Source organism: Kryptolebias marmoratus, linkage group LG4 (assembly GCF_001649575.2).
Source record: "Kryptolebias marmoratus isolate JLee-2015 linkage group LG4, ASM164957v2, whole genome shotgun sequence".
Lineage (NCBI taxonomy): Eukaryota > Metazoa > Chordata > Actinopteri > Cyprinodontiformes > Rivulidae > Kryptolebias > Kryptolebias marmoratus.
This window is the reverse complement of record NC_051433.1, coordinates 19,379,537-19,393,847: the sequence shown is the minus strand read 5'-3', so window position 1 is coordinate 19,393,847 and position 14,311 is coordinate 19,379,537. Positions and strand designations below refer to the sequence as shown.

Genomic DNA, 14,311 nt, shown 5'->3' with positions numbered 1-14,311 from the left:
CAAAAGGGCAGATTTGGAAAATACAAAAAGACAGCACTCTAAAAACTTGAAATATCGAGTATTTATTTTTTGATATGTTGCACTATACACAGAACTGTAACACTGTTAAAATCTAAATGGAACCAGTTCACAATCGGCATGACAAGCTTCTGACAAATGGAAAGTGTCTGCTTGTGTTTCTCACACTTGAACGAAAAACAACCGCATATAAATAGCTGCTGTTACAACAAATTCTCCTAAACTTAAAAAGTTAGTGAAGCTAGGCTTCAATTGACATGTCAGCTGTGAGTATCGCACCCGGAGGGAGACATCAACTTGTGTGCAAATCCAGTGCGGTGATGTTGATGGAAGAAAAATGCAGCAACGTCGACAAAGAAATCGTCTAAATAAAAAAAAATCAGTGCACAGCTTCCAGTCCATCATTCATTTCTGTTAGCAGCTGACTTGGTGATATTTATAAATACCGACTGTGCTAAGAAGGTTCTACTTTGTGCACTTCATTTTAGTCACTACGTAATGTTGCAAAAATTATTTCTTTTGAATTTGTGTGCACTTTTGTGAACTGCAGGGATGCACCATGTCTTTGACACAAACCATCTGCAGCGTCTTAGAATTTTATCTGAATGGTTTTCTTAAACTAAGACGTACTTAAAGTGATAGTTCAGATGTTTTGAAGTGAGGTTGAATGAAAACAGTATAAACAATAAACATCTCATCTGCTGTAGATGCCTCTTTGATAACTTTACATCAGAGAAAAACAGATTCAACCTGACTGGATTGATAAAATGATGGTTAGTGTGAGTAGGGCCAAGACCAAGATGAATTGCTGCCATCTTGAAACATCTCCAGTCTCAAAAATGTCAGTGTTTCATGTGACAAACCTTTACATGTTCGCATTAAACAGTTATTCCAGCAGAAATCTTCTCATATTCTTGCAGGAAGTCCACAGAAAATGCTAGAGCTGCTTCGGCTTATTTAAACTTGCAATTAGCTTTAAAAGTCTACGAATATAATTGTGTAGTGTGAAGCTGACAATGCAAATTAAAATAGTTAGAATAGACAATAAAATGGACAATTTTTAGATTAGAGGTGTGTGCAGCAGAAATCCATTTTGGTCTTGGCCCCACTGATAGTTAATTAATCATTCTGGTCAGAATTAAACTGTTTCTTCAAACTGATGTCGTTCAAGGAGCTACCTATGACAGGTAAGATATTAACTGTTCATAACATTTACTCGGAACACCACTTCAAAGGAACCTTCAGCTTTAATGAGTATTTTCTCTATTTTTACACAAATTATATGGCACCATTCTTTTGTGTGATAAGATTTCTAAACTACACATTATCTCCATTTGATGAGTTACTGACATTGCATATGTTGTTTGAAAACTTTTATATCAGGAGGGTTTGGGTTGTGTTGCACTAGAAAAATTGATTTTAGATTTTTCTTTTTTTATTCTTATTACTGTAGGTGTAAACAGTGTTTCAGAGCTTAAAGATCAGAATGTAGACTAATGAAAAGGTTATCCATTGTTACGTAAAAACAGTTTGTCAGCTACCTATTTTCTGCAGGCTTGATAAGAACTTAGGAGCTTAGTTTAGTGATTTAAAAGGAATAATTATCAACATGTTATTCCAAGGAGATGATTCTTTTCTACACTGTTTTTCAAAGTAGCGTTGAACTGATACACTCTGCCAAAAGACAAAACAAAACAAAAAAATACTTGTATCACCGTATTAATAAGAGGGGATTTAAACATAAAAATTGGGGGCGGGGGGGACAACAACAGCGCACAATCTCTTCTTCTAAACAGAAAATGGAGGGACTTCTTGTTAAAAGCCACTGATAACAGATGAATGGTATCAAGCTGCAAAGATACCCAGTTGTGTCTGGTGCTACACGTACCGTTTAGACAAATGACTCGTGCTGTAAACGCACACGCGTGATCCAAATGAAAAAAAATGGGGTTGATTTTACATTTGCAATGACAGTATTATTTTAAAAAAAAAAGTAACTTAAAAAGTGTCATCAAAATGTTTGGCATCAGTTCATCCACATTCTATATGACAACCAAAACTGTGTAATTCTAAACCCTTTATTCATTTTGTCCTTTTCTTCATGTACTACAGTTTAACCTTCAGTGGCAGAGGCTGCTGTATTATTGGCAAACACTTAAGTATTACTCATTAGAACACTTTTTCCTAAAATGTGAACCTAAAATGACCCTTTTTTTTTGTTGTTTTCACAAAGCACATGATGTCTCATGAACCCAAAGACTTGGCTGTGGCTCAATAGTACCTAATAAAATATCTGCACGTCTGTCATTGGGACACAGTGTTAACAGGCAACATGCATCTTTTTCAGCTTCTTTTACCAAAAAAAAAAAAAACGGGTATCAGCAGTACAATCTCAGTATAATGGAGCGATTACTACCTTAGTGTTGAGTGTAAGCGCTGCTATAGTGTTTTCTAAGGAACTTGGGAGTTTGTCACCGTTTTCCTGGGCATGATCACGTCATTTTCAAGTCTGACACATATATACAAAGGAAGACAAAGGAGACGAGCTAAAAGAATGGGAAAAACAGGAAATGAAATTGCAACTATTAAACTTCCAATCTTCTTCAGTCCGTCGTAAATGGTCCAAAAGTAAACACCAGTAGAAGACTGCTCAGACGGTCCGCTGACACAGTAATGACACCAAGTCATTTGGTCAATTTGCTCTCATCCCGTTTTGTTCTTCCACAGCGTCGCACAGTCCTTTATGGTCCTCGTAAACCAGAGACTTCCCGAGCGTGAGATCAATTTTAAACTGAAAGAGAAGCAAAAGTCGCACGTTTTTGTTTTTTTTCTTTCTTAGAGGTAACGTTTCTGTCATGACTCGAATCCCTGCTGAACCAACATTGAAGTAAGACACCCAGATCCTGCCATAGGAGGAACATGCACAGGTTCTGCACACATTCAGTTTCGGTGTTTTTCTCAGTTTAGGAACCTTTGTTTTGTTTCCCTTTTGTGCCTTTTCCAGCCAATAGTTTTTTTTTCTTCCTCGATGCCACTCTGGTCCGCAGCTGGCCGTACGTGAAGATGGCAGGAAGGAGGGATGGTGGGGGTGAGGTGGGGACGGAGTGGGGGCAGGGCGGCGGGGGGGGGCTTGGCTACTGGATTTGACAAGCTGTGGAGGGAGCAGCCTGGCAGCACATGCAGGTGGAGTTGACTGCTTTGGGGGGGATGAGATCCAGGTCCTCGTCGTCTGGGATCTCATCGAGCCGGTACCCGTCCTTCAGGAGCTGGATGTTCAGGTCCTGATTGATTTGCTGCAAAAGCCACAGGAAAAAAAAAACAATAAATAAATACATAGTATAATACCAAAACAGTAGAAGAGTTTTGTCAAATCCTAATATTAGGAATTTGCATTACAATGACAACCATTACTCTGCTAACTTGGAAAATAATTTTAAAAAAATGAAATAAAATAAAACAGTGGCTCTAACTAATAAAATTTCACAACACAATTAGGTTGTTGATGGTAATGAGAGGCCAGAGGCAAGAACAGAACGTGTGCTGCTTGAAGAAATGAAGAGGAATCTACTGGGATGAAAATGTGGGGGAAGTCAAACGAAGTGTCACTATGAATGTTTCGAGGGGCCAGAATATGGAAGCTGAATGAGTGCACATTGACCCGATGTGACAAAGGTGATCACATGGCGATGTCTGTGGTTTGGGCCAGATGATGCTGTGAAACAATATAATATGTGTATAGATACCTGGTCCCTCAGACATCTCACCTCGGCTGAGGAGTATCCTGATGAAGAGTATCTGGACATGTCAAAGTCATCGTCACTGAAAGACAGGCGACATCTCAGGTTAGACCCAAAGGATGATCGTCCTCCGGTATAAAGCTGAATCAATACAGCAGCACGCTGGTAATTAAGAGCCTTTTCTGCATTTCTCACAATGAAGTTTGATGGGGGTTTTTTGCCCTATGAATCTGAAGAGAAATGCAAATTTATTTTAAATTATTCCAATTTGTAAAAATTACATTTTGCTTTAATTACGTAGTCTTTTTCAGGCTCTGCATGGCCCAGATGGGACAATTTTGGCAATCAAAGAGTCTCCGGAGTCACTTCCTAGCATCAGAAAAAATGATCCACCATTCACAAGTTAAGTAATAAACATTTTCCCCTTTTAAAAACTGAAAATACAGTATTTAGGGACTTTTTCTAGCTTTTTGAAGTAGTTTGTTTTATGTAACTTGACTTATTGTTTAACACTCTTAGCTAGAAAATACACAGTAAATCTCTTATTTCAGCCTGATTATATTATCACTTGTTCATGAGGATTTTTTAAAGAATTAAAACCTCTTTACATGGATCTTAGGAGTTTATAGTGTATTAGAGTAACAGCTGGCTCAAAGGTAAGAGCAAATGCTTTTTTGTTGTTTGTTTTTTGATTCCTAATTTACACTGACTGCTCGGGTCATTACTGAAATAATCCAGTTGCTCTTGTGTTTGTAGATCAGAGCGGCCCTGGAGCCCCCAAGAGCTAGACAAATGCACCATGTCTAACATTACACTAAATTTGACTCCATGTCAATTGTGTTAAAGAAACAAGTAGAAGCTATAAAGAGTTCGGCTAGAGTTAATCTAATAAAAACTGTTTCGGTTGAGAACTAAAACAACATCTGTGTTAAGCAAAGAGATTCAGCACTAATGGAGCATTACATTTCCACTCGGAAGTGAGAATTTCAGAGTTCCGAGTCCGAAACATCAACTGGAACGTCTTTCGTGGTCAATATTCAAACTCGGAAAGTTGGAGATTTCTCACCGGCCCCAATCTCAAAATCCAACATGGCTGACTCGTGTATAAAAAGTGTCAAACGCTGGAACAAATTCACTTTTTGTACTCATACAGAAGTACTGTGGAGCCTCTATTAGTGAACATGTTGCTCCAGTTTCACTGCTTAAAATGCAGACAAATACTTTGTTATCAGCATGTATTTCTAATAATAGTTAGCCTTGTCACCAACTATATCAAGCTTTCCATCTTTGTTAAGTTAGAAAGCTTAAAAAAGGTGGATAGATTGACATTCAGTAAAAACAACAAGGCCTGGATACCTAAACTCTTTTCCTTTGCGAGTGCAGTTTTGGATTTTGCTCATCTGTCCAGCTCACAAAGCCCTCGCAAATTGACATTTACACCTTTGACTTGGCACAGCGTCTCTCTGCACTGGTGCAGTTTGCCCACATTTATACAGTATATTATGTGTGCATTTAAAGGAAAACCCTTCCATATTTATGTAAATACCTGTCAGGGCAAAAAAAGCGCCCGATTTTCAAAGACCAGCGCTGTTTGTCACATGCATTTAGCGTCAAACAGAGCTTGTTATTTGCATCTGTGAAGAAAAAAGTGAGGAAGTTCAGCAGCGTACTGCACTGCTGCCTTCTCAGAGTGCAGGGATGACAGATAAAGCATTATTAATCCTCTCTTCCAGTGAAGAGGTTCAGACATTATTGCATCTAGAAATAAATTGCAAAGAAATGTATGAAATCCAGTTTGTTTTATACTTTGAAAAAAAAAAAAACACTTTGGAGATATAAGCTTCCAACAGACAGTGATTCACAGCCGTTCAGAGATTAAGAAACAGAACTGAAACGTAATTATTTCATGGAATAATTATTACAGAGCGGAGCAGATGAGTCTTTTTTCATATGGGTTTTGAAGAGTACCGTCATGACAGTACAAAAAAATGCAACTTCTTACAGTAAATAGACATTCTGGGTGTGTCGCAGTGTTAATAAGAACGGGAACGCGTTGGGCAAAGGGTATACACATACATCTAATATGTGAACAATAAACAAAAGGGTGTGTTATGTTGTGTCAGTGAGCGTGTGACGTAAGCCTTCTGGGCTGATGCAGAGCTCCTTTTCAATGAGAGGGTTTGCCTCGTGTAGCAACAATGGGGGGCCACAATTGCTGGGACTCATCTGTTCAAAATACAGACCTGCTGGTACGGGTTGGGGAGGGGGAGTGGGGGGGTACTCTCTCTGAGCTTCTTTTGGCTGCTTAAATCCTCACCCTGCTGTGCTCTAATCCCGAGCCTTGGGAGAGGCTTTGCCCCCTTTTCAGGATCACTTCTAAACACTGTCAAGTCATTGAACAGATAAATGTTCCAGAAATACTGAGAGAGGTCTGCAAAACGGAGCAAATCTCTCCCTCGGGTCACCTTTCCTTGTTCCTTAAAAGCGTGTGTTTTTATCAGTGTTATACATTATTTCACAGATGTGGTCTTGATGACGTGTTCACTGCTTACCTGTCAGTGTCCAATGCTACCAGGGGCTTCTCGTCTGGGCTCTGGTCTAAAGAGGAATAGCCTTTGTTTGGCACCACCAACCTATAAAGGAGCACAGTCATTTTCTGCAACAAAAAAAAACTTGTGACCAACAACTGTCACAACTGTGGCAAAGACAAAAGAAAATGATTGCAAATAAGACGAAATTCAAAACAAAGGGGAACAAATTCATTCCGTCAAAATTAATTGATAGCTTCAAACTACTGAAAGTGCTAAATTAGCTTTCAGTCTCAGAGATTCTGGGTCCAGACCAGTGGGCAGCCTTTCTTATATTACCATTAATCCATTGGGGAGAGGGGATTAAACCACTTGTCAATGCTGCGGGCTGTGCAGAGCGGATGCTCAGCGGTTTTGACTCTTATCAGTATTCACGCTCACAAAATATCTTGATTTTTATCTCTGTAGGAAGCCTCGTTGTGTCCTGATTGTGCTTAGTTGAAAGATTGGGAAATCTAACGGCATCTCGGGCCGGCTGGAAGCAATCCGTGCCTTTAAAAAGCTGCACACCCTGTTGTCATGATTTGCATTTCTGTGGGTCGCAGCGTTTGCACTGAAAGGCGGACAACGGACGCAAAAACATATTGCTTGTGATGCAAATGAACACAACGAGCAACATTCGGGGCTGAACTGGTCAAATAAGAGAGAAGCAAAGGAGCAATGGAAGGTGCTACCTTGTCCTAGCATTCTTCTTGGGCTGCTGATTGACAGGACTTCCCACGGTGCCATTCTTCACCGAGGCCTTCCTGGCAAGGTCCCTCTGTTTCTCTGGCAACACAGGATGTGAGGTCATCGGTAAACACATCGACTCATCTTAACACATTTCCTATAATTGGAAGTCTGATTTGGTTTTGTGTTTTTTGAAGAAACTAATGACGTTCAAATGAATTTTGCCTGCTTTTCTGGTCAAAAACCTGTTTTTCAAATGTAGAGCATGAAGTCCACAAAATGTCTTTGGAATAAGCACTGAAAAAAAAGAGTTCTATTTATTGATCAGTGCAGTTCTGAATGTATTTCTTTTCTGAATTCAGAAAACTAGAAAAAGAATGAAGAACTTTGAATGCACATGGGCTATATCCAGCCTGTTAGCAGTCTCCATCCAGCCTATGGGAGGTCAATGAGAGATCAACAATCAAATATATTTCATTCTGCACGCAAATCCCAAAATCTTACTTTTTATACTGAAACTGGCTTTTGTGGTGCTTTTATTCTGAAGGCGAGTGGGTGTTTATATCAACAGCCCTCTCTGTGTGGGCGAGCAGCAAGTCTCTCTAAATGGAGTTTGTCAGAGATTTGAGTTACTGTCATGTCGCATACGGTAAAAATACAAAGACGGATACAGGATGTAGAGTTTTTACGAAGATATGGACTTCTAAGCATGTATTTATAGAAGGTCTAAGCAGTGAGCTTAGCTTATGGAGAACAGAACGTTGCTAACGTTGCCAAGCAGAGAAATACAGAGCAGGCACACATCAGAAGCTCTTCTGTCCAAACTGGAAAAGGCAATGAGGCCTTTTTTTACCAAGATTGACACATCCAGGAATGGATGTGTCAAGACTAGTTTTGTGATGTCTCACAAAAGAGAGAGAGAGAGAAAAAAAATAAGAATAGTGTGCTGTTCTCTGACGGGGAGTTTATAAAAAGTGTTTGGTGAACTCTGCTGCAGACATGTGTCCTGAGAAGGTTTCAAACTAAGACAGATCCTCTCTCACTACAGCTGTCCTTCATATCTGCCTCAGGTATGAAACATGACTTCAGTGAACGTGTTCAAACTCAACAAAAGTTTGATTTCTTTCACTGAAATAAAAGAAATACAAATCTTAACTACTTTAGACATTTAATTTAATGCTAGTGTTAGAAATACTGCAAAACAATGCATTTTCTTTCTTCCACAAATTGTTTTCTTATGTAAAGTTCTAAAGTTTAAATTCTCTGTATGACTGGACCAGATTTCCATCGTCCAGTTACTACTATAACAACTAATGAAAATCAGATTTATAGCTGATTATAAGATTAAGATTTGGCAGAACATAGTTTAGCGTGTTGGTCCGACACTCTGCAACTGTCCCGGTTTCGTATGCGGCTCTTTGGATAAAATAGTTGCCCATCCCTGGTCTAAATGCTATGAACCATAACTTCACCGTTTTAAAATACAATAAATATCAGATGGCACTTGTTTTCTCCACCTTCAATAACCTTCAGTGTAGCAGTAAAGTAAACTTGCCTACAGAGGTGTCCAATTACAGCGTTAACACAAATACAGTAATGGACTGCTTTGTTACACGCCTTCCAGTTTTTACAAATGCCGCCCGACAATAATTTCATATAAAAATATGGTGTCACGTTATTTGTGGATTTGCAGTGAGCTGGTGATGATACCTATTTGGACCTGCAGTGGTGGGGGCTTGTAGTTCAAGGCCACGCTCTCTCCTTTAGTGTCAGGCTGTGCCTCTAAAGTGGAGGACGCTGCCAGGTCCTGCAACAAGAGTCAAACAGCGCAGAGAGTTTTAGCTGTGAACAGTGACACCTGCTGTAACCTGTGATGTTACTTCAGTCTGGTTTGTGGTCATCTGTGTCCAAAAGTGTCGATCACAATGTCAGTACAATAATACAAATACTTACAGAACTGAATATAAAAAAAAAAAACATTGAAATACTCGTATGGATAACAATAGAAAGAGAGTACATTATTATCTGAGCAGTCAGTACCTTACCTGCTGCAGACAGCAGCGAGATTAATCTCAGGAGAATCAGAGAAGACGAGATAACAGCTGCTCAGAAAAGAGCCCAGAAGAAAAAAAAACAACTCAAAGCTTAAAGATTTCAAAGCTGTTAAACTGGAGTTTTAGTGTAAAATTTGATACTGTGTCAATGTTTCGTCAGACAAATATTTACATAAACATCCATGGTTATTAACAGTGAAGGTCAGCTGTGTTGGAACATCGTCTGCAGCCTGAATTTCTCCCCATTTCTCCCAAACGAGCTGACTCTGACTGCTGTCTGCTGCAGGTAAGATACTGACAACCCATAACAACTCCTTCGAAACCTGCTTCAAAAAAGCTGAACTATTCCTTTAAGATATATTTGCTTGTTTGTTTTTGTTTTTCCAGTAAATGGGAAATTAAAGTTTGGTCCATACAAACAGGCATTTTGACAATCAATAAATAAATAAATAAACCTTTTTCTGCCACATTTAAACTGTCGCCCCTATGCAAAATAGCAGTTTTGCACTTTCTAAGGCAAAGATTTTTTTAAACTCATGGTTTATTGCATCCATGTGTGCTTGACAAAGATTTTAGGAGAAAATATGACATTGCATTACTGCATAAAGACTCACTATTGCTTTAGAAATTAGCCATGTGCTAAAAAAAACAACAACAACGATGGTGCTGTTTTAACAGTTATTGTTTTTTTAACATCTGGCACAATTCTCTTTCAAACTCTGATGTCTTTAAACTTTAGTTGTGAGCTGAGAAGATTAAATACTGGGAGGAAATAGTAAACAGCAACCCTTCTTATTCCCTTGTATTTTGACTTGTTGGTGTAGACGTTAACACCACCTACTGGTCCAGTATGGATATATTAACACTTACTAGGATTTTTGCACTCGTGTCTTGATAAAAATGTAAATATTTTCCAACAGAATGGGGGAAAAAAAGTCAGTTTGAAAACATATCTACAGTGTAATCAAGGCCTAAAATAGAAAGGAGTGCATTTATTATCAAGAGGCGATGCATTTTATTTTAAACAGTCTGTGAGCAGTTTGGACACAGACAAAACCAATTGTCCCAATTTTTAAAAATCCTTTTTTGTTGAATTTTTTTTCAATCTTCATAATGCCTCAATATTTCCAATTTATGTCAGAGGACAGTTTTTCCACTACTGTTCATCTTAAAAAAATAATAATAACACATTGGTGTTTCTGAATCTCATTTATATATATTTGTTACAAGATTGTAGAATTTAAACTTGTACTACTGGATGCAGAGATGAACTGTGTTCACTGATGATGCCTTCTGTTTCTGAGCTCACTGTTTACCTGTATTACCTGTATTTTGAAGGTACCCTTATTGCAAAGTGGTACCAGCTACAACTCCCATCTGAAATCTGGAGTTTAACCAGCCAGGACAGCCAGGACCAACAGCTTGCTTCGGATCCTGTTTGTGTCCAACACTCTGAACAGGATGACTCCGACCCACTACAGCTGCCGGTGGCCGCGGCAACAATAGACTTGAGTGTTTAGCCTGTGCTAGCGGCTCGGTCTCCTTCGTCAGCGGGCGAGCGGTGATGCCGTTGGGAGGCGGCCATGTGAAAACAGAGGGGGTTGCTGTTGGAACCAAGGTTTCCCCAGCCTGGGGAAGGGGAGCTGGGCCATGCTTGGCCTGCTTTACTCACACAGCCCCACATTATGATGATCCAACAGGCCTCCCCTTGTTGAAGAACCTCACAAGTCACATGAATGCAGACTGCCAGCCATTTGGAGTTCAAGAACTCTAGCAAACCTATATTTTAAGGACGCTCAGAACAATTAAACAGACAATGAAGCAGTTAACATTGGCTATACAGCTGGGGGGTTTTGTATGAGACATAGAATGCTAAGATATATTTTAAACCAACTAAATGTGTTCAAAGAATCATTAGACAATTGACCATGTTTGGGCTTCATGGCAACCATTTAAAAGGCTTACATCTAAATCTCCTTAAGGTGAGAACTACTTAATCAGTTTAGACCTGTTCCAGAAACCAACTGAGGTTTTCAAGTCTCACACAAGTATTTAACAGAAATCGCAGGGAGCTCATTTTGCATACAGATTTTCATACAAAGTGTTGAGAACACAACCAGATGGCACAGCACAACTAAGCATTAGAGCTTGTTTTTGTTTTTTTAGATACTGTAAGATTTTCATCAGATGGAGCTGGGCGCCTACTACAAGGTTTTCACATTGCAGACAAATGTTGGACATCACAGATAAACGGCCCAGATCTGAGGTTAGATTGATGATCACAGATCTATATGTGGACGCTTTAAAAGCATGATTTGAGTGGTTCACTGGCACAATCTGGTCTCTGATCGGACATCTAGCTTACAATATATTTTTTCTAAGAGCTGGCAGGGAAGTTGGTGATTGAGATGTCAGCTAGAGCTACAGCCAGAGAAGAGCGCAGGAGGCAGGGACCCGAACGAGGGGAATCCTGCGAAAAGAGTACACCAAATAAACATACAAGAAGCCCAACGGACAGCTCGGTAAACTCAAACAAAAACATACTACGTATTTCCAACATGAAATACTATAACAGATCTGACTAAAACAAATAATGACATGAGTTGCCCACAATAAAGATGAGTCCAAAAAGCTTTAAGCTAAGTCTGGTAAAAATGTCAAAACTTGCGATCACAAGTGAAGCACGCTACAACAAATAAACAATAAAAACAATTCAACCGCACTAAAAGTTTTGTCGTCTGAATGCGTCTTTTGTCCTTTGACATTCATTTTCCACAGAAACCTTTGAAATTAATCCCTTACTGTGACAGAAAAGCCACCTCCTCACATCTCTCCACATTTCTGCGAGAACATGGTATGAATAACCAATATCACTTTCATCAATAGCCTCATTTTCATCTGTTGACGATGCGTCGCTCCCTTAGCTGGAATAATTTATGAAAGCTCCAACTGTGAATGTGACACGCACACACTAGTAGATGTTGTGAAATCACACACGTAACTTATTCCCAAAGTAACAAGCAGAAGCATTTTCTGTTCTCTGACAGGCCCTTCCCTTAGATCATTAGGTACATTTTTTTTCCCCTCTCTCTTTCTTGCAGAATCACACCAACTTTCAAATAAACCTTTGAAACACATCGGTACGGCATAAAAGGGGATTCCACACTATGTTGTTTGTGTCAGGATTTCCTAGCATTTCTTAAAATAGCAGTTAATTATGAAGAAGCAGGTACGGCACAGCAAAACAATTCAAAGCCTTATCCTGACTTTAGCATACCTTTAGATACATTTATTCGCTCCTGATCACATATTAGAAAAATGACCACTCCTTGTATCAGTTTCAGTCGTGTGCCCTCCCACTGGAGATGAGTTTCTTTCTTCTGGAGGTTGCTGATACAGCATAAACACCAAGCGATTGGTAGGATTATGCTTCACAGCCACCCACTGACCAATGGCAGTGAAGAACAACAGATCAGGTGACCATTAGAACAGCTCAACGCTTTCTACATGTATGACAATGACAACAACACTACAATCTGAGTCTTACAGCCCTCAGTAAATCACTCTCAGGGTTTGTCATGATGGCTATTTTCTAACTGGGTGGGATTTCATGTACAATTAACAAAAAGGAAATATATAACAGTGACCCTAAAACGCCCACTTAATGTTCTATTGAAAGCAGCTTCGTTTGAGTGAAATTGGCAGGTGCCAAGTGCATTCATGCAGTTTAGGAACCACAATGACTGAAGGTATTAGCATAATAAATGCACAACCATGTGTGCCGCGGCACCTGGGGTCCTGATATGGTCAGATAATTTGGAGGTGTGGCAAATGGGACCGTTTGAGAGGTTTGATTTGTAAACAAAAAGACACCGAAAAGACCCACAGTGCTTCATTAGGTCTTTAAATAAGATAATATGGTGTCAAGAAGATCAAGAGAGAATTACCAATAACACATGGTATTAAATTCAACTGAGGAAAAATATTAGTGGACGAAACATGAGAGTGGAGCAAGCCAACGTGATCGCTTCTGTAAAAGAAACTTTCAGTAGCAGTCAAAAGTTGCCTGTGTTTTTTGTCAGCATTCATGCTCAGAAGTAGGACTGGGGAAGCACAGCGGAACACGGAAAACTGCTTTTCGTCTCAACCCCTGAGGCAAACACTTGGAAAAGTGGCAGGAGGCGGCTTGGTGTGAGGGGCATCACCAACACACCAGGATTATTTATCAGAGTGACAATAACTGCACAAGTTAGGGTGCATCTCGAAAGGAAAGTGAGCTAAGTTAGTAAAAGTTAAGTTATCTGTTTAAATGTAGCAGAAAATAGACCCATAATAGATTGCATAAGCAGTGATGAACATTACAGTAGAAAATTAGCTTGTAGTGGACTGAGTTGTACTGGCAGAAATAGCTCTTGTCATATGATGCGCAATAAAAGGAAGGACATTTTATTATTATTATTATTTAACCATGGGTTTGTAATCTGCTCAGGCACAAAGATCTGTTTCTGATATATGGTCTGCCACCCATCCCGACCCAAATAACACGTCACCAAATTACGAAATGTAAAAAACAGTGTCAGCTACTGATGCAAACAAGGGCATACAGACTCACGATTTGGTCGAAAGTGCGTAACCCGATTGCTCTGAAAGGTGTTTACCTAACGAATAATACACATGTGTGCTTAGCCATTACATCTGTGACATGCGATAGTCGCCATCGTTTCATCTTTTTTAGTTAGACGTGTGACCCATCCCACGAAAGATCCAGTTTGTCCCAGAGCTGCAAAACACAACCCGTTAGCTCGGGAGCGGATTATCATCATTATTATTATTATTATTATTACGAGGCTTCGCCGCGACGATTAAGCACAGACGACACATGAATGTTACCATTTGCATTCGGTGGAGACTGGTTTGCATAATAAGACGTGTTTTTGTCTCCGATCGCTTACCAAAGGCTGCGTCTCTCCGTTGACAGGAGGCACTTGGAACCTGTCGATTTCTTCCATCATTTTCGCCAAAGCTTTATCAAGACGTTCCAGTGGCTCAGAACAAAAGATGAGTTTAGTCTAAAGGTGCCGGTTAAAGATGCTCGGCTACGGGCGATCTTTCGTTATTCAGCATTATAGTAGCTCATTTTCCTCCTCCATCCCGTTTGACAGAGGTGACTCGACAGCTAAACAGCAGCACCGCCCTACTTCCGGGTGTATAGAATATTCATGACGACTTCGTCCAATCACAGGGG

At 39.7% G+C, this 14,311-nt stretch overlaps 1 protein-coding gene across 2 annotated transcripts; it reads right to left on the bottom strand.

Moving 5' to 3' along the window:
• Positions 1–46: 46 nt before the first annotated feature.
• On the bottom strand, positions 47–14,254 carry fam219aa (family with sequence similarity 219 member Aa). Of its 2 annotated transcripts, none has more exons than XM_017422908.2 (6): positions 14,019–14,254; positions 8,723–8,819; positions 7,018–7,111; positions 6,308–6,388; positions 3,762–3,837; positions 47–3,311 (listed from the first exon to the last, which is right to left on the bottom strand). In XM_017422908.2, exons 1-6 carry the CDS (start codon positions 14,076–14,078, stop codon positions 3,153–3,155), a joined length of 567 nt encoding a protein of 188 aa, XP_017278397.1. In that variant the 5' UTR covers positions 14,079–14,254; the 3' UTR covers positions 47–3,152. The 2 variants fall into 2 exon arrangements, with proteins under 2 accessions (XP_017278397.1, XP_017278398.1); XM_017422909.2 differs by having other exon boundaries at positions 3,783–3,837.
• Between the last annotated feature and the right edge of the window lie 57 nt (positions 14,255–14,311).

Excerpts from the sequence above, each read along its gene's own strand:
- fam219aa (XM_017422908.2), bottom strand. The coding sequence starts at position 14,078 with ATGATGGAAGAAATCGACAGGTTCCAAGTGCCTCCTGTCAACGGAGAG. Across the intron at positions 7,112-8,722 it reads ACCACTGCAGGTCCAAATAG|AGAAACAGAGGGACCTTGCC; the intron begins GTATCATCACCA and ends CTGTGTTGCCAG. Across the intron at positions 3,312-3,761 it reads TGAGATGTCTGAGGGACCAG|CAAATCAATCAGGACCTGAA; the intron begins GTATCTATACAC and ends TGGCTTTTGCAG.